Source organism: Bos indicus, chromosome 12 (genome assembly GCF_029378745.1).
Source record: "Bos indicus isolate NIAB-ARS_2022 breed Sahiwal x Tharparkar chromosome 12, NIAB-ARS_B.indTharparkar_mat_pri_1.0, whole genome shotgun sequence".
Classification (NCBI taxonomy): domain Eukaryota; kingdom Metazoa; phylum Chordata; class Mammalia; order Artiodactyla; family Bovidae; genus Bos; species Bos indicus.
The window spans coordinates 65948050-65975091 of NC_091771.1; the positions used below are offsets into that span (position 1 = coordinate 65948050).

Below are 27042 nucleotides of genomic sequence, written 5' to 3' on the forward strand. Positions count from 1 at the left end.
ATAAGGCAGATAAAATTTAGCCAAGACATTTAGACAGAAGCTTAGCGTTCAGTTGGTACATTAAAAAAAGGATCTTTGAAAGGCAAAATTAAGAGTTCTGCATCTGCCCCTGAAATTAGAGTCAGCAACTGAATGTGGTTCATCTGCAGCTGCTGGTGACAGAGTGCTTTTTCTGCTAGGTGAGCAGCATGGAACACAAGGAGAACTGTGACCGTGAGGAAAGCAGGTGGCAGGCTGACAGCTGAGTTGCATGCAGTACCTCAGCCGGCACTGCGGTCCTGTTACTGGGTTGTGTTCACATCAAAAGAGTACCCAGGAGAGTCACCGGATTGACAGCTTGGTTGACACATAGTTACAGAGTCTGCAAATATTTACATTAGGTGTTAGGGAGAAGGATAAGCACACATTATGGGGTGAGGAGTAAATAGGAAAGAAGGTCTGTGGTAGGGAGATCTTTCTCTTCTAAATAACAAGAGAAGGGTTTTTATAAAAGCAATGATTTAAAAGTGTAGGATAATCTGAAGAGAGTACAATAAGCACATTTTCTCAGGAATTGAAAGATGATGTGTTAATATCTTAAAATGTTAACAGTAAGAAAGCAGTTCTCTATGGTTTTATCTAAATCTAAACCAGATTTTGAGTAGGAATAAATCTCACATGAGTTCCTTTGAAAATGTTCCAGTTTTATTCACCTCTTGATGAATATTTAGTGTGTTTGTGTATGTGTACATATTTTTCCCTCCATCCCATTATAAAGCTTTTAATGGCAGAATCTATAATAATTGAGGCCTAGACATATCATGGATTCTACCCTAATCATGACACATTCTATTTATATTAAATATATATACAAATAGGATTTAGCCTGGTGTTTTGAACACCAAAGGTCCGTCAAAATTATTTGTTAAATAAATTTATTGAAGACAATATGTTCTGTGTAGGAACAGTAACGGCAACATGATTAGAGTTTAAGAGCAAATTTAGTTCGTTTATATGGAGGGTTTTATTAATTGTCAAATACAAAAATGAATACTATTGGTACCAAAAGATCACTATCTTCTATTAATATTTGAGAATTTATTTTTAACAGTTCAAAAGAAAAGAAATACAGGAAAATGTTAATACTGGGAGCACAAGTCCCACACTCATATTCTCTACTAATGATAAAATGAAAGTACCAAGCCTAGGTTTTTATTTCTTCAACATCTTAGTAATTAAGGTCAATTAAAATTTTCTGAACTAATTTTATTTGTTATATAATGAAGTAACATGTCTTTGAAATGAAAAGAAATGGACATTTTCATTTATAATTTATGAATGCTTTAGAGATGGTACTAGCAACCTGATGATTTTTATATTGATAAAAAAATAAACTTATGTTTAAAAACCCTCATTAAAACTAAACCAAAACAAAGTGATTCTATGAAAACATCATTCAGACATACACACCTTGTTATTATTTGAATAAAACTAAACATATAATATTTTTCAGTTTAGGAATTGAAGACTGAATTTTTTAAAAAATATTTATTAGAGATGAGATTAGTCCATTTAAGTGACTACTTAAGTGTCTTAGCTTACTTTTCGTTGTGTATTCTTTCCTTGTAAGGAAACAAGCACTCACATTTAAAAGGTCAGAAGTTTAAAATAGTAAACACATGTCACTCAAACCCATGATACTCTAGTGAGATTGAGAGGAAGGAATTTGTAGGACCCCTATGGGTCATCCCTTTTCAGCCTTATTCATTACCTCACAGCAATCCAATTTCCTCTTACAATATCTTCCTTGATTGCATTTCCTATCATCTCATCACTCATGTGGCTATTTTCATGTAGAGTTCAGGTTATGCTCAGTCTCTTTTGTTAATAGAGATAAAATAAAACCACATGGGTCACACTTAGGAATTTGAATATAAGTGAGTAAATGGCAAACATTCTGCCAAGAGAATTTTTTGAGATAGGATTGATTTTAAGAGTAGATTACAAAATTTCTTTTTCCTATATATCTAAAAATGTACACTAATCTTTCTTATTTCTAGTGGTCAGGATATGGTCTGGCAGATATTTAGATTTGTAAGTCTAGAGATATATTTTAATTTGATTTTTTTCATTTTTATACATCATATATATCCTTTATACATTTCAAAGTAATTACCTCCTGTGTTTCTGTAGGACCTTTATAAGATAAAAAGGACTGAGATATCAGGAGCTCTTAACTATAATGTTAATTTTTTTCCTAATAATCTTTTATGACCAAATTAACTTTACATATATATATATTTACTATTCAAGTCTGGGACAATCTACTTACTCATTAGGTTTTAGTCTAGATGCCAGTCTTGCTACTGTTTTCTCTAATGTTTGAATTTCCTTGTGTTGAAATAATGGGGGAAGATTTTGATAGCCTGGTCATTGAAGAAAAAATGTCAAGACTGTTAACAGTAAGAAAGCAGTTCTCTATGGTTTTATCTAAATCTAAACCAGATTTTGAGTAGGAATAAATCTCTAAGACATCCAGGCCCAGGTTTTTTTTTTTTTTTCCTTCTTCAGAAATGTGTTTTATTTGTTTCTTTGATTTTGCTTTTGAAACCTTATCCATCTGACATTGTAAACACATGATTTTTCCTTTAAAACCTCAGCCCTCTGACATTTTAAACACATTTCTAGGTTTATAATTGTTTGCTAGCTTGAATTATATCAAATTTTATCCAGCATTCATAATTTTCCATGACACAGATATTTGCTGTGTTCCTTAAATGTGCAGATCCCCTCTTTGTCTCAAAAAACATCTCTGAAAGTGTGGAATACACCATGTGTGTAGTCCCCATGAGTGCGTAGTCACTCAGTCGTGTCCGACTCTTTGCGACTAAACAACAACCATTAATGTAAGAGTAAATCAATTAAAATAGGAAAGGAAATAAATAACTGATAGTGTTTTTTGCTTCCTTCTTACAAAGCAGATAGTTTAACAATAGTTCAAATTATCTGTAAGAAGTATTTAGAAACACAAAGTGCTTAGCAATGGATTGTATAATTTTGGTAATTATAATTGAAACCAGAATGTTAATTTTAAAAATTTTGTTTATAAGAATTATCGCTGATACATCTTTTTAGTACTGTCAGTACTGAGATATTAGTCTAGATGATTCATCCTGGCAATAAAAGTTAATAATTGGAGATAGCTGAATATTTTTCAAATTGTGGAATTGTGGTCCCTCAGAAGGTTATGAAATCAATTTAAAACCACCAACTCTGTGCGACCCCATAGACGGCAGGCCACCAGGCTCCCCCGTCCCTGGGATTCTCCAGGCAAGAGTACTGGAGTGGGTTGCCATTTCCTTCTCCAATGCATGAAAGTGAAAAGTGAAAGGGAAGTCGCTCAGTCGTGTCCGACTCTTAGCAACCCCATGGACCGCAGCCTACCAGGCTCCTCTGCCCATGGGATTTTTCCAGGCAAGAGTACTGGAGTGGGTTGCCATTGCCTTCTCCGAAAACCACCTTTACTTTTTAATTATTAATGAAAAAGAACAGACTAAAGCAGAGTATACTGTTCAGTAAATATAAATGTTATTTTGTGAGACTTTTCATTTGGTTTTGCATGTATACCCGCCTACACTTGGTTGTATGTATATATCTATGCACTGCCTTGTGACATATATGTTCCTTCTTACCATAGATTTCGGCATTTAAAAAAGTCACTGTTTTAAGGTCCAATTAATCTCTGAATAGTATGTTTGCCTGTTTTCACTACCAGATGAAATCATAATGCCACTGGTACTTTTGTCCTCAAGCTGATCTTTTCTCCGTGGAGTCCCATTGCCATGCCCACGTGCCGACATACACTTTGCAGTTATGACATTGATTTTTCATCCCAGCGCTCACCAACCACCTATCATGACAAGTAATTTGGAAGAACTTCTTGACATCTCTTGCTTAAGGCTAATGTTTTATTTAGCTGATGCACTGTCAGCTACTAGTTACTGTGAGCCATCAAAAGACTTGAATTTAAAACAAAGAGAGATAAATCATTCTTTTTCTTATTTGGACTTTGCCTGATAATTCTTGCTCATATTAATAGCTTTTGATGTGCGAAAATGATCTCAAAGAACCATTTAATAATTGTATAGCCCATTAGCATAACAAGTCATTATGCCCACTTTGAGTCCCGAAGAGGGCAGAAGCACAAGAAAGACCTGCCAGTTAGATTAAATTTTTTCTGGAGATGTACAGGTGTGAACTTTGATTCAGGCTGAGGCAGCTAAAGGAAAGGAAATGGGATCTCAGTACAGGACCCTGCAGGCCACATTGAAATGAGGGCTCTACCTGCTTCCTCTCCTGGATGGAAGGTCATGGAATGAGCAAAGAGGAAGAGCAGTGTGCTGAACTGTTTCACTGTGGACTTTTTAGCATTTGGCGGAATCATTACTTCTCTGAACCACATGGCAAAGCATAGCCTTCACTCTCTTTTTCTCTCTCTTCTGCCTTTGGCAAACTGTCAGAAAAGTGGGTGGCTCAAAAATTAGTAGGGCCATGAGAGAGGATGTGATATGGTTGCCTCTTTACTTTCAAAAATATTTTAATAGTACAACTTTACAAACTCCTTCCTGCCCACCCTCGTGGTCTACCCTCCACCCACATGCAAATCTGAGCTGACAGTATTTAACTCTAAGGCTGAAAATGGACAGCAGGGAAATATTCTACATGTAAATATATGGTTAAAGAATCTTTGTGATTTCCTTTAATCCCTTGATACTTAGTTTATGCATTTGCTTAAGAGCTATTGGAAGGGATAATTTAATATTTTATTTTCCAAATTAAAGAGTTGTATTTTGCTGCCGTTAAGATACCCTAGGCTTTGCTTTATTGGATCATTAATTAGCACTTTGAACGGTCGAAGGGACTTATTCAGTTCACATGTATCTTGCAACACACAAGAGGCGTATATTAATGAAAGACTAAAACGTGCCCAAGAGTCCCTTAGAGCTATATTAAAACACTTATAAATGGGACTTTAATTTACAGTGCTGCTAAAATGAAAATGAAATGCTATATTGATTCTCAGGCTGGATGCTCTTTAGAAAATGCAGTATGTATATTATTCCCACTCCAAATTATAACTTCACATCTGACCTGGACACACTCAAAGATAATTCTCTGAAGACCAGTTACAAGCATGTAGACCAATTAGAGTAAGGATCCCGAGGATGACTTTTGTATACTAGGTGGCAGAGGGTTTCCAGGAATCTTCTTCTTGTATTAAGTACCATAGTTTTGTTCAGCTTTGCAACTGAAGATGAGAATTCATTAAAATTTTGTTCTTCAAAAGTGGACTAAGGTTCTTTTTACTAATATATGGAGAAATACTTAGTGAAGTTTAAATTGCATATTTTGTCTTGTATGAGTCATTGACAAGTGTATTTCCTCTTTAGTGAATTGTTTTTTCCATATATTAGGAGAAATAAGTTTCTGTTTTTAATTTTTAATTTAATTTCACTATGTTCAATTTCATTTTATCTTTAAGTTTTACATTAAAATAACCAAAAATTAATTCTTAAATAGCATGATTCAAGGAAGTGCATAACAGGGGATAATGCCTCACAGTCTTGCAACACTTCTTTATTTTTTTAAAGACCTTTACCATTAATTACTTTTGGGTTCCTTAAAATAATCCTGTGATGTATTTTCCCACTTTTACAGAACAGGAAATGAAGTTCAGACAAGCTGAGTTACTTCTCCAAGACTAAGTAGTAAATTTTAGAAGTAGACCAAAATAGTGCTTCCTTTGTTTGTTTGTTTTTAAATGCCTGATTTCCATTGAGCACAAGAAAATCCCATAGAAATTTTAACTATAAATTATCTAGGAGTTTTACATATATTATTTAGTGGGAATGGGGGATGGAAATATAATTTTTTTTTTAAAGTTGGTATATATACACAGTTTGGTAGGAAGTGGGGAGAAAGAAGGGCTTCTCGGGTGGCTCAGTGGGTAAAGAATCTGCCTGAAACACAGGACATGCAGGTTCAGTTTTTGGATCAGGAAAATCCCCTGGAGGAGAGCAATGGCAACCCACTCCAGTATTCTTGCCTGGAAAATCCCATGGACAAAAGGAGCCTGGTGGGCTATAGTCCATAGGGTCACAAAGAGTCAGACAAGACTGAAGGGACTGAGCATGCACACATGGGGAGAAAGAAACCAAGCAAATGAACTAATTAACTTAGCAATATTATCAGCATTACCAATGATCAGAATTTTACATTACATCAAAGCTTATATTTGCAATGTTTTTGTGGGAATATTTATAATCGAGTTTCAATAAATTCAATGCATGTTTTTCAAGTGTTCAAAGCGAAGTATATTTTTGCTAATAAGTCAGTGCTTCTCCAAGCCTGCTTGGAGACCAACTAATATCAGATATACCTAGAGTTTAAGAATACAGACTTCTAGGTCCTCCTCTAAAACCTAATTATTCATAGTCATTGAAAATTGACCCAGTTATCTTCATTTTCAAAAAGCATCCAAGATTTGGCCACTAAGTTTGAGAAGAAATATTTTTACTTTTTTGACATAATATAAATACACATAGACATTATCTGAACAGATTTACGACAACCCTAAATCTCCTTCTCAAATCCTATACTTTTTATCCAAAATATTTATCCAAAAGAGAAGGTTACATAATAAATTAATAAGTAACACAAACTTGTCAATAAAGGAAATGGACACACACACACACATATGTATAGAAGATGCATTGCAATGAGAGGATTTCTGTTTTAGGTAAATGACTGCGAACGCCTTCAATCAAATATTAATTAATAAAGCAGCATTATACTTTGGGAAATAATTCAAGAAGTACCAGCAATTTTGTTTCTACTGCTGCTGCTTCTTTTTTCTTTTACCTTTGATTCCTAAGTGGTCGCAGAACTAGTCATTTCATTTCCCTTGTTTCTGGATTGTACTTTTACCTGCCTATCGGAGCCAGTCAATGGCTAAGCTTAGACTAGACTTGAACCCAAATCTGACCACAAAGCCAGTGTTATTTCTATAAATTCCATAACTATGTGGTTACAAAATTCATGCACTCACTATCTACTTTAGTTTTATAACCTAATATCATAAATACAAAGCAACTTTATATTTAAAGTATTTTTTGAGAGATTGCTTCTTGTAGTGATTGTCGGTCATTTATGTCTCTGGTACAAATTGCCTTGAATAAAATGCTGCTGTGGTCAAAACAAAATCATTATTACGATCCACTGAAATAAAGACTGTGTTAAATAATTCTGCTCTAAATGGAAGCGTCCAATGTTGTTCTATGCGCTCGAAGCCATATATAGAAGACAGTCATACGTTGCTAACATCTTCTTTCCTCAGTGATGTTACTGCATCACAGCAAAGTCTAAGTACACGCAGCTGCTTTCACTCTCAGGCGTTTTCTCAGCGTAGCCACGGTGTGGAGCTGCTGTGTAATGAGCCAGAGCCGAAGCTCCCAGGCGGTCTGAGGAGTCTAGTGAAACAGAACGGAGCAGACAGACTGAATAAGGCAGAAGCGCAGCACCTGAAAGCTGGCTTTATGTGTTGAATTGAAAAGATCTGTACTTTCAATGAAGAAAACGCTGTGAACGTTCTGCATAGGCTCCAAATAACGCTTGGAGAAGACCAAGTTGTCAGTATAAAAATGCTGTTGCTTTAGAGTTTATTGGGCTTCCCTTGCGGCTCAGCTGGTAAAGAATCTGCCTGCAATGGCGGAGATCTGGGTTTGATCCCTGGGTTGGGAAAATCCCCTGGAGAAGGGAAAGGCTACCCACTCCAGTATTCTGGCCTGGAGAATCCCACGGACAGGGGAGCCTGGCAGGCTACAGTCCATGGGGTCACAGAGTTGCACACAAGTATCCTTATGTTTTCCAAGTGGGGAAATAGAGGCTGAGAATCAACATTAAGTTCTGATTTGTCATGTTCTAATCTTGCATTTCTTCCATTTTTGTTTGGTATATTGTCCAGTATCCCACAGGTTGCCATGTGGTTTGAGTTCCTCTTCTGTACTTCCTTATTGCTCTGTTTCAGCATTCCTATCCTATCCACCAGCAGAGAGAGAATGGCTTTCTTGATTTTTGTTAGTCCTGTACCACCACTGACTTAATTTTTAGAATAACGTAAACTCCAGTAGCAGAAATGGAGAAACAGGAGTTGGAAAATCAGAGAGCTCTTGCTTGTATTAGTTCTTCTCAGTTGCCAAGAGCATATTGGTATAAAATATCTTGACCTCTTTGGATTGCTGTCAGGAAATACAGAGCTTAAATAAAGTCCACAATCCTTGTTTCTCACATACGTTTTGCTTCTTAAAATTACACTTTGTGCAGTTTAAGACCAAAGTGTTGTATAGCTGCTACATTTCTGTGATTTCAAGCAGAAATTCCAAAGTGAGGCATTTCAAGCTATATACATGTGCATTTGTTCTTTAATTCTGAAAAAAAATCTGATACTTATGACTTCTTAAAGTTCAGGCAGATCTGTTTTGATTATCTTACAATTACATGCCGAATATTGAAAGGAGTTTTTTGACATATATAAAACAGGGTTTATGTGTATATGTTAATTTTTACAGTTTAAAATTTTTTTTTTGCTTGGTCCAAGAAGCCACTTTTTTTTTTTTTTTTCCCTTTTGGATTACTTTGATGCACCTGTTATGATCCTGCTGAAAGCTCTCTCGCTTCTCCAGCGCTGTGAGAAGAGCTTTGTACCTTTGAAACTTTCATTAGCTTTTGACTGACTGCCAAGATTTTGGCTGCTGTGGTACAGAGGCGACCGCACATTGGGCTGCCAAGTCTCAAACTCTTGTTTAGTGTGACAGCGAGAACTTTCAGACCTCACTGAAGTACAAAGCTTTCACAGAACAGCATCGTATTCTTTAGTAGGTGGTTGGTGCAAGATGGTTAGTCCTGGGTGATCCAGGAGCACATAGGGTCAGGATCAGAAGGGTCCTCACACGTGTTTTTCATCTCTGGGATGGTAGAGTGGGGAGGAAGGGGCAGATGAGGTTTGCCAAGTCTTGGATACAAAGCAGGGCATTTAGAAAAGGTGCCAGGCACGGATCCTATTCAATTTCTTCCAGTAACTCCTCCTCGTGTGAAAGTAAGACATTTTGGATTAGAAATAACCTAATTAATTTAGGAATCAAGATTCATTTAGAAACAAGTAGTGCATTTTTTGATACTCAGTTAATTTAGCATTTAAAATACCTGCTCCTGCCCAGAGTTAAATCCTATCAATTTTAAATTAGGTTTTGAAACCTTAGCTGAAAGGTTTAATATAGCTTTCATGGATACCTAGCGTGTTTTTGACATTCTATCACATACATGACTGTATTTATATGTTTCTCTTTATGTCTCTGTATATATAGATCCATATCTGTATCTACTAATCTCCCACTTTCAGACTTTGTAAATTCAGTTTCAACAGAGTATATGGGACAAGGAGTCTGACATCATAGTCAGTATTTTACAAATGTAATATTGGAATTTGTTCTCAAGTTCTTGTTGGGATGCAATTGTTTTTAATAGCTGGTGTCCTGCTGTCACTTTATCTGTTGACAGAATGCCACGATATGTGAGGATGGCAAACACCTGGGGTCTGCTGCTTTCCATGTCAGCATCTGGAAGATTTCAAGAACATCGTAGACATGACTTGCATCCTTATTATCCTAATTGTCTTCAACACTAGTTTAAAAAGACCAGCAGAAATGAGTGTGTAATAGAATAACTAGAGAGGCCACCCATTCAAGAGAGAAACCACAACAGCCCAGAGCTTGCATTGCTCTTGGTGGATCAGTGAGAACAAGCAACGTGACTCCTTATTCTCCTGTGTCCCTTTCTTTCCTTGAATTCTTCTAATACTCCCATTTTTATAGTATCCTTTCCACCAAAGGAAAAAAAAAAAAAGATATACAAGGAATCACAGGCCGTGTGCTGACCAAAGGCACCTAAATCCTGGGACCCGTGGTAATGAAAATATGGAGGCAGGATGTGAAGCGCCCTCCTGCTGTTGTTCCCACAGGACTCTGCCTTCAGCAGCTCTCCCACTCCTTGCAGGGGGACCAGAGTTCTCACTTACCTCTGCCGCGATTTCTGGTTTTCTACTCAGGTTCCACTGAGGTAGAAAAGATTATTATTATTGTTATTTTTTCACAAGTGAGAAATCCTTTCTTTTTCCTAAAGCAAAGAATAGTTCAAATGAGATGCCCCCTTTCTTCTCCTTCTTTTGTTCTTTCACTTCCTAGACTTCTTCCTTCTTCTCTCATCTGACCCCTCCCTCTTACTTCTTCTATTGCAACCAGCATTTAGTGAAGTAGTTGTTGGGTCAGGTCCTTCCCAGATTATATCAGGATACCAAAGGTGGATAAACCACTGCCCATTCCCTCCAGAAGCCTACCTGGCCAGACAGTGTTACACAGTGTAAGCGCTCTGGACATCAGGCAGATCAGAGCGAGGGGTCAATAAGGGCTAAGTTAGCCAGAAAAGTGTACAAAGTGTTAGTCATTCAGTCATGTCTGACTCTTTGTGACCCCATGGACTCTAGCCCACAGGCTCCTTTGTCCATGGAATATTCCAAGCAGGTATACTGGAGTGGATTGCCATTCCCTTCAGGGGAACTTCCCGACCCAGGGATTGAACCTGGGTCTCCTATATTGCAGGCAGTCTTGGTTGTCTGAGCCACGAGGGAAGCCCCTTTCTTAACCAGAAAGGACTTTATTTAATAAATATTTAATGATAACTTAAAATGTGTAATTTATTTATGTCTGACTGTACTGTCTCCCACGCTTAACCCTTCTACTACTGTAAGTTCTTTGTGGGTAAGGACTGTTTTGTTCAAACTTATGTGTCCTCTGCCTATGGCAAAAGGTTGTACTGGGAAGTATTTGTTGACTGAATGCATGCATATGCAAGGAAAGCCTTGATGAATGATGGGAGAATCGTAGGGAATTATGTTTCCTTTCAAGATATTTCTTCCTTCCCATGATAGGGAAGCTGTGACTAGACAGCATGGGTTGGAGGAGTATGAAAAGTATTTAGTTTAGTTTAGTTTCAGGCATGAAAAGATACTGTCAGTTGGGGTTACTCATTGAATGTTCCTATTCTCTCTAGAAAGGGTGAATTCACCCAGCATTGAAATCAAGGGGTATATAATTAACTGCTTAGTCATTTGTTTGCCTTCATCCCAGGAACCAGCTGTTTCCTGGATTGTACTTTATTACAATTTTTATTTATAGTGTATCTTTGCAAGAAAAACATCCGGTGCGGCGGAGCCCAGCAGTTGGTGGGTAATAATGCGTATTTTAAAGCTACACAGAAGACACTTTTTGTGAGCTATCTTAGAAAAGCGGGGGTGCCAGACCCTCTCACCATTATTTGAAGCTGTGGGAGGATTTCCCCTGAGACTTATGACTGTGGTAGAAAGGAAAGAAGGTTAGCCTTGAGGTCAGAGATCACAGATCTGAATCCTTTCCCTACCACACACGTCAACAGTGTGGCCTGAGGAAACTAGTTTGAATGTGGCTCAGTTAATACTTGCCTCACAAGGAGAGGAGGTGTGGCAAGAAGAGAAAAGATGAAGTAAGGGCACTCAGCACTTACCTCTTTTTTTTTTTTCTCCTATGTCACTGGTGTAAAATTTGTTGTTTTGAAAAGTCAACTCACACAATTTAGGAATTAATTCAGTTCAAATTATTCTACATGTGCTGATTTTGAATTTTATCTTGATTTTAAGCATTTTTAAGGAAGGTCCACATTAAACCTATTCCCTTTTGTCCGGTAACTTATCTCAAAATGTTAATATTTAATAGCCTCACTAGATACATTGTTGTATCTTTAGGCATACAGATGAAAATGCACAGTCACGCCTGTAGATGGCACCATTGCACCAGATGGAATAAAATCACAATGAAGTATGCGAGTTCTTTGCTAGAACAACCTGTTTAGTGTCAGGACGGGGGAGCCTGGTTGGCTGCCGTCTCTGGGGTCGCACAGAGTCGGACACGACTGGAGCGACTTAGCAGCAGCAGCTGCAGCAGCAGCTTAGGAAACCACAATGCCAGTTTTTGGAATAGGAAAATGATGTGTAGGAAGATGATATTAATTTTTTTTGAAAAAAGAAAAACAGTGAAAAATCAAATACAACCTGGCAGATTCTATAGTAATTGTGTTCATTTTTTAAAAAGTATTTTAGAGGAGAAAAGAGATTGATAAAGGTCCAGATGGAAGGCTTTAACTTATATTTTTTGGAAACATTTAATTAAAGAGGACCACAAGTAATTGAACTTATAGTAATCAGTGTCAGCTCTAGGCTACACAAAATAAAATTCTGTAGCTACCCTATTTTTTCTATTTCCTATACTTTATGTGATAAAGAACTTCGTATGAATATATTTTTCAAAATTTTCTTTTGATTAGTTTCCTTTCTGGATTATGTAAGTAGTTTACTTATTTTTTTTTAACAGATATGTGATTGAATTTATGTGTTGATAATCCTAGCGAGAGTACTAATATTTCATTTTTAGTTCTACTTTTGTGGCTTATGAATCATTAAGAGAAATTTCAACTGAAAAAGTGTTTGAGTAACTGAATTATTGGGGTATGCTACTGGAATAAGTTGTGCAGTCTTATAGTAGAAATTAGTATCTGGGGGACACTGTTACCAACCACAATTGATGTATGACATAAGGAAATTATTTTTTATTCTAAATAGCAGTTGTTGGAACAAGATTTGAAGACAAGGCACATATTGCTTTTTCCTGAGATCTGTAAATTTTTTATTTGTTCACTGTTGTGTCCTAGTACATCCAGTGGGCCTGTATAGCCCAAATTCTGGGCCATATTCACTTTCAATGAATTACGGTGGGACAAATATTGCTTCAGATTTCATTGATACACATAGCAGCTACAGTCAATCTTTCTATTTATTTTGAATAATGATATTTATATATTGATGCTGTTAAAATTATCCTAATAATTTTACATAAATTTACATAAATGCGATCATAGCTACAATTATATAAAGAGAATTATTTGTATATGTCCTTAAACATGACACATAGCATGAAACATATATGTGCAGTATAATGAGTTCATATGAAGTAAACTTCATGTAAACACCATCAAATCAGATGTAGAATTTTGCTAGTATTGTAGAAACATCTTTTTCAAGAAACATGGGCCTCTTGCCAGATTACAAACCCTCTCCATTTTCCCAGCTGTATCTAATATTCTTGACTTTACTGAGAATCATTCCCTTGCATTTTAAAATAAATATATTTTCATCTATATATGCAAATAACAAAGTTTTGTCTGTTTTTGAACAGTATCATACGCTGTGTATTTTTCAGTGTGTGTTCTGACATCTGATGCTCCAAATTATGTTTGTAAGTTCAATCTATTTTAATATATACAGCTGCAGTTTATCACTTTAATTGTGAATATTTTATGACTGTAACACAGTTTTTTCATCTCTTCTGCTCATAGACATTTGGGTGTTTCCACATCAGGACTATTAAGAGCAATGCTGTCTTTGTATATATTAATGTATGTCTTATGTATATACTGTTGGGGCTTCCCTGGTGGCTAAGTGGTAAAGTACTGGGCTGTCCCTTTAGTCTTGTTCGACTCTTTGCGACCCTGTGGAAAGTAGTCCACCAGGCTTTTCTGTCCATGGGATTCTCCAGGCAAGAATACTGGAGCAGATTGCCGTGCCCTCCTCCAGGGATCTACCTAACCTAGGGATTGACCCCACCTCTCTTACATCTGGGCTTCCCTGGTGGTTCAGCTGGTAAAGAATCCGCCTGCAATGTGAGAGACTTGAGTTTGATCCCTGGGTTGGGAAGATCTGCTGGAGAAGGGAATGTCTACCCACTCCAGTATTCTGGCTTGGAGAATTCCAGTTTATGGGGTCGCAAAGAGTCAGACATGACTGAGCGACTTTCACTTCCGCTTCCACTTCTTTTACGTCTAATGCATTGGCGGGTGGGTTCTTTACCACTGGTGCCACCTGGAAAGCCAGTGGTAAGTATCCACCAACTAATGCAGGCGGCCTGGGTTCATCCCTGGGTTTTGAAGATCCCCTGAAGGGGGACATGGCAACCCACTCCCGTATTCTTGCCTGGGAAATCCCATGGACAGAGGAGCTTGGCGAGTTACAGGCCACAGGGTGCAAAAGATTCAGACATGAGTTAGCCACTGAGCATGATATATACTGTCGCATAAGCACATGTATCTCTGCAATGTATTCAGAGGAGTGAAACTGCTGGATCATAAGTTTTCCATACTCTCAAATTTACTAGATAATTCCATGTGACATTTTAGTATGGTTGTCCTGATTTATCCTCTCACCCTATGCAATGAGACTTCTTGTTGTCCACACCCTCACTAACATTTGTATTGTCAGACTTTAAAAGTTCTGTGCAGTCAGTTTATAGTGGACTCTTGCTTGCTTTAATTAACATTTCCCTCATTACTAATGGCTTCTGGTTATTTGTATTCCCTCTCTGTGAAGTGCCCACTTTTCATCTAGGTTGTCTTGTCATTTTCTTAATACTTGTAGGAGTTTTTATGGTTGTTTTTGTTGTTTGTTTTTTCTGGTCCTTCTTTAATTATATTTAACAAATCTCCCATACTGTGATTTTCATTTTCACTGTCTTAGTGGTGAATTTTGATGCATAGGTATTCATGATTTTTGTACAGTAGAATTTATCTGTCATTTACTTTATGATTAGTGCTTTGTGATTTAGAAATTAGTCCTTACCCTGGGGAAATAAAGGTATTACTCTCAAAAATTTTTTTCTCAAAATATTATGGATATGTATTTCACATAAAGGTGCACCTTGACATGAATTTTATACCCAGGGCCATGTAAGTTCCATTTATTTTATTTTTTGTTTCAATGGATTTTCACTTGGGCTCCAAACAATTTTCTGCGTAGTCTGTTTTTCTCCACTACCCTGTAGTACTAAATATCTCATTTATCAGATATCCATAAATGAATGGTCTGTTTCTGAGCTTTATATCTTGTTTCCTTGGTCCAAGTGTCTGTCCTCTTGTGAATACCATAGTGTGCTAATTAGTAGATCTTTATAAGAAGTCTGTATATGTCTTCTTGAACCTTGTTCTTCTTCGAGTGTTTGGATACTTGAAATTCCATATGTATTTTAAAATCAGCTTGTCAAAGTCTACCAAATTTATGGGGATTTTGAGTATACTTACATCGCATTCACATATTTCAACTTTAAAGTGATGAACATGGTATATATCTTGGTTGATTAACTCTTTTTAGTATCTTTAATGTTTCTCAGTAAAATTTATAATTTTCTTGGATGACGTCTTAAAATTGATATTAAGTGATGTTATTATAATGTTTTAAAATTTTATTTTCCTTACTGTTGCTGCTAAGTATAAATGTAATTTATTATCATGCCAGTTTTCTATCTAGCAACCTGGTAGAACTCCTTAATTAATTCTAAAAATATACCTGTAAGTTTTTTTGTGTATAATGGTATTACCAGTGAAAGGGTCATTTTCCCCCTTCCTTTCCAATCCTTATGCATTTTATTTATTTTTCTTACTTTGCTGAATTGTCTAGAACTTCCTATAATTTTAAATAATAAGTGGAAGTAATGATTCTTCTTGTCTTGATTCCAAAATCAATATGCTAGTTATAGTTATTCATCCATGAATGTGAAATTTTCTATAGATTTTGCATATCTAATGTCAAATAAAGTTCTCTTCTTTGCTTAGTTTGCTAAGAATTTTTGTAATGGATGAATATTGAATTTTATCAAATGGATTTTCTTAATGTATTATTATGACCATATGATTTCTTCTAGTCTATCAATATGATTAACTATACTAATTAATACTAACTAATCTCCATTCTTAGACTAAATTCAACTTAGACATTACATATGTACTCTACTGAAATCAATTTGTTAATATGTTTATGAGATTTTTGCCTTTGTGGCTTACTAGTGGGAACTGGTCTTAAGTTTTTAAATATGCAAAAAATATTGGAATTAAAAATCAAGATATAATTTATCATATACTCTCATTAGGAAATATTTTTCTTTAGTTGTGAGGTTCTCTATTTTTTCCTAGTAAACAAAAAGAGATTTTATGTGGGCTTTTAATACTATGTTGTAATTCTAAAGTTTATATAACTTGCCTCCCTAGCAATATCCATATAGTGTATTCAAGTATGATGTTTAATATTTTACTTCTCATCTCATCCACAACTTGTCTCTTTTCTATATGCATGATTTCAGAAGAAAGTGAAGCAAATTAAATTTCATCCTCCCCAACTCCTCCAAAAATAAAAAGTCAGTTGAAATTCATTGACATCTAAGTTTCACTCTCTGTCCATCTTTTATTGATAAATGAATCAGGGATTCAGGTGCTATAAAGTAGTTGAAGTTATGACCGATGCCTTGTGGTTGACTGTGACATGAGTGACTTCTAATGTTAGTATGTCTGGAGACTATACACTCACTCTTCATTTGTGGTTTGAGAAAGACATTTATGAAATCCCAGTCCGTGTTCTACCAATTTGGTTATACTCAGAAGTGTGGACAGAGATCCAGCAGAGAATTAATTTTTTTCCCAAGAAAGTCTAAAAGTACAAAACCAATATAAGAAACTTTTCCTCTTAAGAATGTTAAAAATGTATTGGAGACAAATGATACCTACATAAAATATTTTTAACATGGCATAAAGTAGTGTGTGACCTCTTTCTAAAACAGATTGTATAATAAATATTTTGGAAGTCAGAAAAGTGATAAACTTGTTGTAAGTGATAGATTTGAACTAGGGCTTGTTGGATTTGTTTGAGAAGAAGATACAAAAAGACAGTAGAAGTAGGGGTTATAGTATAAACAGTATTTTTCTCACTCATTGTTAATTTTCCCAATCTTCAGAGAAAGTCTGCTGCTGCTGCTGCTGCTGCTAAGTCACTTCAGTCATGTCCGACTCTGTGCGACCCCATAGACGGCAGCCCACCAGGCTGCCCCGTCCCTGGGATTCTCCAGGCAAGAACACTGGAGTGGGTTGCCATTTCCTTCTCCACAGAGAAAGTCTACCTAGTAACAAATATATTGAGTAATTGATACTATCCCAGCCCCGTTCTAGCCATTACATATATTATCTCATTTATTCCTTGGAGCAGCCCTTTAAGACAGCATTTGACTATCTTGATAGCACTTGAACTGAGGAACAGAGATCTCGGGAAACTTGCCAAAGGCCATGCAAGTGCTAAGGAATACCAGACAGTTGATCTCAGGCATTCACTTCAAATACTGATGCTCTGAACTATCACAATATATTCCTGTTAAATGGTGATCACGTAAAAGAGAAAAAAATATTGTTAAGGGGAATGAAAATGATAATCACAAGTACCTCAAGCCCTTAATGTTCCCACACCCACTTTTATCAGAATTACCTGATTCTCACCCTAAGACTAGGTGGACCTCTTTCTTTATAACAAGTTTTAGAAACTTCATGTTAGGATACATAGATTCAATCAGAGATCTTTTCCAGCTTCATATATTCTCCTATGTTTGTTAGGTTTTCTTAGAATTCCTAGCACTTACAAGCATCATAGTTAGTTATTTAAACAAGAATAAAATTTCCTTAATATTAGTTTCTGACATCTACCAAACCAGTGTAGAGATTGGAGTCAATATTTTAAGGAGATAATGGTAGAAAAATAAGAAAAAAAAATGTAACAAAACAACAAACTATGTGTTAGTTGAAGCAGCACTTAACACAAGTTATAAGTCACTGAGTTATGAAAAAGTGAGAGCTAAGGAAATGTTTTCTATCACCCAACTCTCTTTCTGCATCTTGTCACAAACTTCATATGGTGTGCTGCAGTCTGCTAAACTGCCAGTACACGGAAACGACTATCGTGCAGAGATAACAAAGATTAGAGAAGGGCTCTCGTCACAGCCTTTGGCTGCATGTAAAACTCATTAAAAAAATATGTCCTTTTTGTTTGATGCTTCACAAATATGTTTTGTGATAACCAATCCTAAATTAGGGAACAATTTTTAAAAAGAGTGTAAAAAACAGATGATCCTCTTGGTAAAATAATTGTTAAGTAATATCCTGAAATGTTAGAGGCAAAGCCGAGAATCAAATTCATTTCTTCTCATTTCTGATCTGTGATGTAATCTTCTTTGTATCTTTTTTTACTTTCTGCAAGTTGAGATGGATGGTTCATTTTGCTTCCTAATCTTTTATTTAATCTCTTAAAAATTACTACTTAAGCTGTACAAAGTGTCATAAATTGAGTAAAACCATTTTTAGTACAAAAAGAATGAGTGCTGAGTAGAATCCACTGTCATAGTCACCCTTCATCTATTATCATTATATGTAACTGTGTCTCCACTCCCTTTATTGCTGTTTCATTTCCGTTGAATCAGTCCTTTCAGTATCTCCAGAACTAATGTTTACAATCTTACATATACTATCTGACATTTATTCTCCTATTCTTAAGACCATTTTTCTAATGGCTGAACCACTTTTAAGTATCAATATGGTGGCCCTTCTGCAGTGTTCTAATTGAGGCCATTCTTCAGAACTGTTGGAAACATGGGCTAGGACAGAATGCATTAGCTGGGTAACATAGTAAGTGATCATATGAGAGTTAATAAAATCAATGTGGTTAAAATCTTTAGAGAAAACGAATAAGACTGTATAAGTCTAATTCACTTTCTCAACACCTAAAACAGTATAATATGTGATTATGTGCTATGTAAAAGGTTTTTGAAGAACATAAAACGACATTTTGGCACCAATCCAATAAGACTGAAATAAATCAATACAGAGAAATATAGCAGGATCAAGTTATAGTTGAATTACATTGGCATGAAATTTTGAAGAAAGAAAATTAGGACAGTTAGTTGAAGGAAGTAGGAGAGAGACTGAGGAAAGGAAGTTCAGAATGCATTTAAAGAACAGACTATGTTTTAATTATTTTCATTTTCATAAGAGTCGGTACTCACCACTCACTCACAGCACTCACTATAGTTCAGATTTGTAACATGGGGAAGTGAAATGTGTTAGGCAGACTAAGGCTCTAATAGTATCTGAGATAACGGTTTATGTTGATGGATAAATTACTTTAAGTTTTCTAAGTTTTAAATCTTTTTATTTGTGAAAAGTAAAGTCATATTTACTTTACAGTGTGCTGTGAAAATAAAATATAATAATATATTTTAAAATTTCTATCTTGGTGTTAGGCATATAGTACAGTTCCAGTAAATTTTCATTCCCTTTCTTCTCATTTTGTATTTTATAGGGATTACTTATCCAGCTGTGATAGATCAAGTCTGATATACATATATCGCAAGACAGTTTTTTAAAAATTCTTTTGCAAGATTAAATTCTTGGTATCTTAGAATAAAACTCTGATAGTTATATCATTAGCTAGTCCACATGATATATCACATTTAATCCTCACAGCAGTTTTATGTTATTAATATCATTTTCCTTTCATTGATTTTTTTCATTACCTAAAGATAGTAGGTGATAGTGAAGTGCAAGATAGTACGTGATAAGGCAGGATTAAAAACCAAGTTTTTCTGATTCTAACCCTAACCTTAACCACTAAGTTATACTGTTCAATTGGTACTCATCAAGGTGTTAACATTTTCAGATTATAGATTTCAGATGTATATTCTTGAAACGGGGGTGGAGAATGAATAGTAATAGAATGTGATATGACTGTGATTGACTTTACTGTACTGAACTTTTTGAACTTGCCTAAGCAGCAATATCTCTCAGTATTGCTTTCTACAATGTAAATGGGATACATGTGCTTATCCCCAATGTTATTTTCAGGATTAAATAAAGTTATATACTTGTGCATGGTGTCAAGGTGTATGTGTATGTATAGTGTAGCTGCTGTGAAGCTACAGTGAAGCTAAGTCGGTTTAGTCATAACACTATTCCTGGCAGAGTAAGAAAAAGAACTGGCAGTTTTTATAGACTGAAAATATTTGAATCATAATACCTTATAATGACATATAAAAAAAGGAATGACTTGGTTACAATTCCAGGAATAGCAGCAAAGCTGGAACTAAAGATTATAAACTTAGAAAAATATAAAAACAGGCATAGGAAAATAATGAAAGGAAAGCTGAGAGGCTTGTGGGGATTTGACCCTTAAAGGAAGATAATTGTGCTGGGTGACATTTATACTTATGAGGCTTTCTGTCAGAGGACACTCCCAGCTCACATGACACCAGATGGCTAGAACTCAAGCCAAATCCAAGACTGAAGACTCAGATATTGAGGTTTGAAAGTACAAGAGAGGTCTGAAAGTAAGAGGTCAAGCCAGTAAGGGAGGAAACCACAGAGGAAAGAAACCTCAAATCCACATATGAAATCTCCTTAAATGTTTGACTAATCCCTGAACTGTACTTGATGAGGGTTACTCCAGATTTCCTAGCACAACAAACAGCTCGAAAGCTAGAACTGAGTGAAGCTTAGCTGTTGTCTGTGGTATGGGAGACAGTGCTTGGAGTCAGTCCTGAGAATAACTGCTAGCCATACCTAAAAATGTTCTTTAGAGGAAAACAATATAATCTAAGTTTATAATATATCCACAAACTTTAGTTTTAAAAATGACATATAGGGCAAGGAAAATGAGAAATTGGACTTAGAGTCAAAACAAAAGACAGGTTGTATTAAAGAACTCATAGACTTGAGATGTACACACGTTACAGTTAGTGTGTAAGACCCTGAAGTAGCCACATTAAATATGCCCAAGGACCTAAAGGAAAATATGTTTCTATTGAGAAAACAGATATGAAATAATATCTTCCTGACTATCTATGTATCAAGAACACAAAATAGAAACTGTAGAATTCAAAATAAAATATCTAAAATTAAGCATTTTCTAGGATGATTTTAACACTATTGGAGAGAGATTGGAAGGAGTAAGTAAATTTGAATTTAAATCAATAGCAATTGTCTTTACCTAAGGAAAGAGAATGATTAAAGGAAAACAAAAAACAAAAAACAAAACACCAAAACTCAGAAACATGTGAGACACAGTTTGCCAAACATATAATTAGAAATGCAGAAAAAGAGGAAAAAATATGGAGCAAAAAATTTATTTGAATAAATAACATATAGGGATTTCTGAATTTGGTGAAATCAAATAAATTCAAGAATAAATTAGATCAGCACTCTCAAAGCATGATATAAAGAATATTTAATGACCTAAAGGTATCAGAGCAAACTGTTCAAAAACTAAACAGGAATAAACAATTTTGAAAGGAACTAGATAACAAGAATTTTTTTTCAGAAACAGTATAAGAAAAAGACAATGAAATTATATTTTTAAAATATTTTAAAAAATCATACCTGCTAATAAGAATTCTATAACCCGTAAAATATATCTAAATAACTGGGAAAAAATACCATGTCTATAGATTTTAACAATGTTGTTAAGATGTCAATGCTCTGCCAAATTAATGTCAGGATTCTGTGCAATACAAATCAAAATTTCAACAGTCTGTTTTATGGAAAAGACAAATTGATTTAAAAATCTATATGAACATATAAAGGACATAGAGTAACCAAAAATATTGAAAACAATGCTTATGATTGCATGGCTTTTCACTATCTTACATCGATATTTAAATTAGAGCTATAGTATACCATACATATGGAATTGGCATTAAATTAGATGAGTAGATCACTGAAACAAAAAAGTAAGGTCAATTAATGTTCAACAAAGTTGCTAAAGCAATCCAATTGGTAAGTAAAAGTACTGTCAGCAAATGGTTTTAAAAATGTTCAGTTGAGCATGTATTCTTGTGTGCATGTATGTATGTATCAGACCATCCATAAAAATCAATTCATAGATGGATCATAGAAAGTGAAGTCTCTCAGTCATGTCCGACTCTTTGCGATCCCATGGACTGTAGTCTACCAGGCTTCTATGTCCATGGGATTTTCCAGGCAAGAGTACTGGAGTGGGTTGCCATTTCCTTCTCCAACTTAAATATAAACAAAATTTGTACAACTTTTAAATGAATACAGATTTATATCTTCTTGACTTAGGGCACAGAAAACAATAGCTGTAGCTTTTTAAAGTGCTATTAAAATTTGCTATTTGCTAAAAATGCCATTGAACTTTTTAAGTTGCATCAAAAGTTAATGTATATTTATTTAAAAAACAAAATGGGTACAAAGTCACACACTGGGATAAATGTGTATAAAAATTATATTGGACAAAAGTCTTTTATCTAGACTATAAAAGGAAGGCCTGCGAATTAATTGTGAAAGAAGACAATCCAACAGAGTGGCTAAGAATTTGAATAGACACTTATGTCACAAAGGAAGATGCCGGAGTCCAGCTCCAGCAGCCAGGGATTCAACCTGAAGAGATGAACGGTGTCGGCAATGAGACAGCCTCTCCGTTTTCTTGGACTGCCTATTTATTTCAAGTTTAAGATTTTCTTTTATACTTTTACAAAAGTATTAGGTCAGAGGTTTGACATTTTCAGTTCCCCCTCACCCAAATTTATTACCTCCATAAATCATTGTTGCTCTTCAGAGTTCCTGCTTTAGTGATTCTCTGGGAATCAGCCTTATCATCTATTATCTACCTCCTCTAATGTGTCCTATAGTTAACTTGTGATTACATTGTAACTCATGCTACATTCCTCAGTTTACTACTTATCTTTCTAAATCCTGTTTGCCCCTAACATCCTGAGCCCACTATCTCTTAAAAAGGCTTCTAGCTATAGTGTCTCTAAAAACTCCTAACTTCTATAAGCTATAGTAAAATATGCTAACTTTACAACATTCCTTAAATCTTTAACTTCTAACTATTTTAATTATTTCTAAGCCCTAAATTCAGTAAACTCCTTTGCTGTAAACTTTCTCCTCACAAATAGGCTTCAGATAGCAATCCCTCCCATGGCCTCAAACTACAGCCTATGTGCTCATCCTGGAATACTCTTTTGTAAAAGTCCTTAAACAAATGTCAGTGATTAACTTTATGAATTATTCCCTGAGCACAGTTGCAGAAGGCTTTGTGCCTTCTCATGCTCCTCTCAAGAACAATAAGCACCTTAATATTCCTTTTCAGTCAACTCAGCAGAGGAGAGGAAAAGACAAGTCAGAATTACAAGGCCTAACTCCTTCATCCGGGACCGTGCCTGCGGAATGAGGAGAGGGGTCTGGGGCTGTGCCTCCATTTTGTCAGTAATGCCTAACGCGGCTCCCGACAGGAAGATATATGAATGGTCAATTAGCACATAAAAGTTGCTCAAAATTATTAGTCATCAGGGAGATGTAAATCAAAACCATAATGAGATACTATTTCACACATTTTAATAACTCAGCTGAAAAAGGACTTAACCGAACCAGTTGTTGCTGAGTATGTATGTGGATTAACTCATACATTCTGATTGACATTTAAAATGGTATAATCACTATGGGTTGTGTTTTGACATTTTCTCGTAGAGTTATAAACAATCCTCCTCATTCACTTGGCAATTATACCATTAGACATTTACACAAGAGTAATGGAAATATGGTTTCAGTGTGTCTGCCCTCTGATGCCCTCTTGAAACATCTACTGTCTTACTTGGGTTTCTCTTACCTTGGACGTGGGGTATTTCTTCACAGCTGCTCCAGCAAAGTGCAGCTGCTGCTCCTTACCTTGGACGAGGGGTATCTCCTCACCGCCGCCCCTCCTGAATTTGAACGTGGAATATAAGCATCTGAATCCAGAGTTCCAAAGAATAGCAAGAAGAGATAAGAAAGCCTTCCTCAGCGATCAATGCAAAGAAATAGAAGAAAACAATAGAATGGGAAAGACTAGAGATCTCTTCAAGAAAATTAGAGATACCAAGGGAACATTTCATGCAAAGATGGGCTTGATAAATGACAGAAATGGTATGGACCTAACAGAAGCAGAAGATATTAAGAGGAGGTGGCAAGAATACACAGAAGAACTGTACAAAAAAGATCTTCACAACCAAGATAATCATGATGGTGTGATCACGTGCCTAGAGCCAGACATCCTGGAATGTGAAGTCCAGTGGGCCTTAGAAAGCATCACTACGAACAAAGCTAGTGGAGGTGATGGAATTCCAGTGGAGCTCTTTCAAATCCTGAAAGATGATGCTGTGAAAGTGCTGCACTCAATATGCAGGCAAATTTGGAAAACTCAGCACTGGCCACAGGACTGGAAAAGGTCAGTTTTCATTCCAATCCCAAAGAAAGGCAATGCCAAAGAATGCTCAAACTACCGCACAATTGAACTCATCTCACACGCTAGTAAAGTAATGCTCAAAATTCTCCAAGCCAGGCTTCAGCAATATGTGAACCGTGAACTTCCAGATGTTCAAGCTGGTTTTAGAAAAGGCAGAGGAACCAGAGATCAAATTGCCAACATCCTCTGGATCATCAAAAAAAGCAAGAGAGTTCCAGAAAAACATCTATTTCTGCTTTCTTGACTATTTCAAACCTTTGACTGTATGGATCACAATAAACTGTGGAAAATTCTGAAAGAGATGGGAGTACCAGACCACCTGACCTGCCTCTTGAGAAATTTGTATGCAGGTCAGGAAGCAACAGTTAGAACTGGACATGGAACAACAGACTGGTTCCAAATAGGAAAAGGAGTATGTCAAGGCTGCATATTGTGATCCTGCTTATTTAACTTATATGCAGAGTACATCATGAGAAACGCTGGGCTGGAAGAAGCAGAAGCTAGAATCAAGATTGCTGGGAGAAATATCAGTAACCTCAGATATGCAGATGACACCACCCTTATGGCAGAAAGTGAAGAGGAACTCAAAAGCCTCTTGATGAAAGTGAAAGTGGAGAGTGAAAATGTTGGCTTAAGGCTCAACATTCAGAAGACGAAGATTTTGGCATCTGGTCCCATCACTTCATGGGAAATAGATGGGGAAACAGTGGAAACAGTGTCAGACTTTATTTTTTGGGGCTCCAAAATCACTGCAAATGGTGACTGCAGCCATGAAATTAAAAGACGTTTACTCCTTGGAAGAAAAGTTATGACCAACCTAGATAGCACATTCAAAAGTAGAGATATTACTTTGCCAACAAAGGTCCGTCTAGTCAAGGCTATGATTTTTCCAGTGGTCATGTATGGATATGAGAGTTGGACTGTGAAGAAAGCTGAGCGCCAAAGAATTGATGCTTTTGAACTGTGGTGTTGGAGAAGACTCTTAAGAGTCCCTTTGACTGCAAGGAGATCCAACCAGTCCATTCTGAAGCAGATCAACCCTGGGATTTCTTTGGAAGGAATGATGCTAAAGCTGAATCTCCAGTACTTTGGCCTCCTCATGTGAAGAGTTGACTCATTGGAAAAGACACTGATGCTGGGAGGGATTGGGAGCAGGAAGAGAAGGGGACGACAGAGGATAAGACAGCTGGATGGAATCACTGACTAGATGGACGTGAGTCGGAGTGAACTCTGGAAGTTGGTGATGGACAGGGAAGCCTGGCGTGCTGCAATTCATGGGTTTGCAAAGAGTCGGGCACAACTGAATGACTGAACTGAACTTAATGGAAATATATCTCCATAAAAGATTTGTTCAAAATAATTCATATTATCCTTATTTAAGATTGCCAAAAATGGAAAAGTACATATATCCATGAAGAACAAAAAGAATAAACAAATTTTGGTGTAGGTATACAATGAACTCTATACACTAATACAAAGGAATAAACTGCTGATACATGCAACATATCTGAATCTCAAAATATTATACCTAGTGAATTAAGACAGGACCAGGAGTACCTACTATAAGATGTCATTTTTATGAAGTGTTTGAAAGAGCAATATAATCTAATGGTGAAAACACCAGAACACTAGTGCTTGGTGGAAAGTGGGCAAGTGAACTTTCTAGAGTGGTGGTAATGTTCTATATCTTGATAGGAGTATGAATTATGGGAGTTTATGTTTACTAAAACTCACAGAATGATGCATGTAAAATTTGTGCATTTCACTGTATGTAACCAGTAGCCAAAGTCCCCTACCCCATTACACTCATGATCAGTAACTATAAACAAATATTGAACAAAATTAATTAGTATGATTTATCTGTTGGTAGTGCCATGTGTTAGCAATTTTAGAAACATTTTCTGATATTTTAGGATTGATTAAATAAAAAATACATTGAGGATAATGGGAGCCAGTTCCCAGCTGTTATATATTGTAATACTAATGTGTTAATACTAAAATGACCTTTGTTTTATTGTATTGAATTTAAGATTATAAATGTTATTTCATGGCTTTTCAATATAGATAGATGAACAGATACATTCATGATACTTAGGTAGACACACACATACATACAGTGTCTAGCTCTGTTGAATATGTAGAAGCCATATCACATCAATATCAATTACTGTATCTATTGCCAAATTCTCCAGTCAAGGTAACCAGAGATCCTTGGGGAAATGGAGGATTCCAGAGTCTGGACAGTGAAAGTAAGGATAAGCTTAGAATATCTTATAAAGTTGTTCTTTAGTCACTAAGTCATGTCTGACTCTTTTGTGACTCCATGGACTCTAACCCAGCAGGCTCCTCCGTCCATGGGATTTCCCAGGCAACACGTTCCCTGTGTTAGAAGGTGTGTAAAGAATTTCTTAAATAATAATAGGGACATATTAACAGCAGCCAGGATCCAGATTGAAGAGGCTCCAAATGGACAAATCTAGCATAAATAGAATATCAGAAACAAAAATGTACAGTAAAAGATAAAATTTGTTTAATAAAATGAGAATCCATGAATCCAAACTGATATAAATGCATAAATGAATGGATACATAGGTAAGAATGAATGACTCTCTCTTGAAGTAGAATGTTGTTGTATACTCACTAAGTCGTATCTGACTCTTTTGTGACCCCATGAACTGTAAGGCTCCTCTGTCAATGGAATTTCTTAAGCAAACATACTGGAGTACATAGCCATTTCTATCTCCATGGGATCTTCCCAGCCCAGTGAT

General features: G+C 36.0%; 1 protein-coding gene across 9 annotated transcripts in view; it reads left to right on the top strand.

The window, feature by feature from the left end:
- GPC5 (glypican 5) overlaps nucleotides 1-27042 on the top strand; it is a 1588740-nt gene that overhangs the window by 442412 nt on the left and 1119286 nt on the right. The window contains exon 6 of one of the 9 annotated variants that reach the window (XM_070799873.1): nucleotides 9595-15720. The exons of the other annotated variants lie outside the window; for them this stretch is intronic. Within the exon in view, the coding sequence (XP_070655974.1) occupies nucleotides 9595-9721 (127 nt within the window). The 3' untranslated portion in view covers nucleotides 9722-15720. Of the gene's footprint in view, nucleotides 1-9594; nucleotides 15721-27042 lie in introns of those variants that run through there. 9 annotated transcript variants of the gene reach the window in all.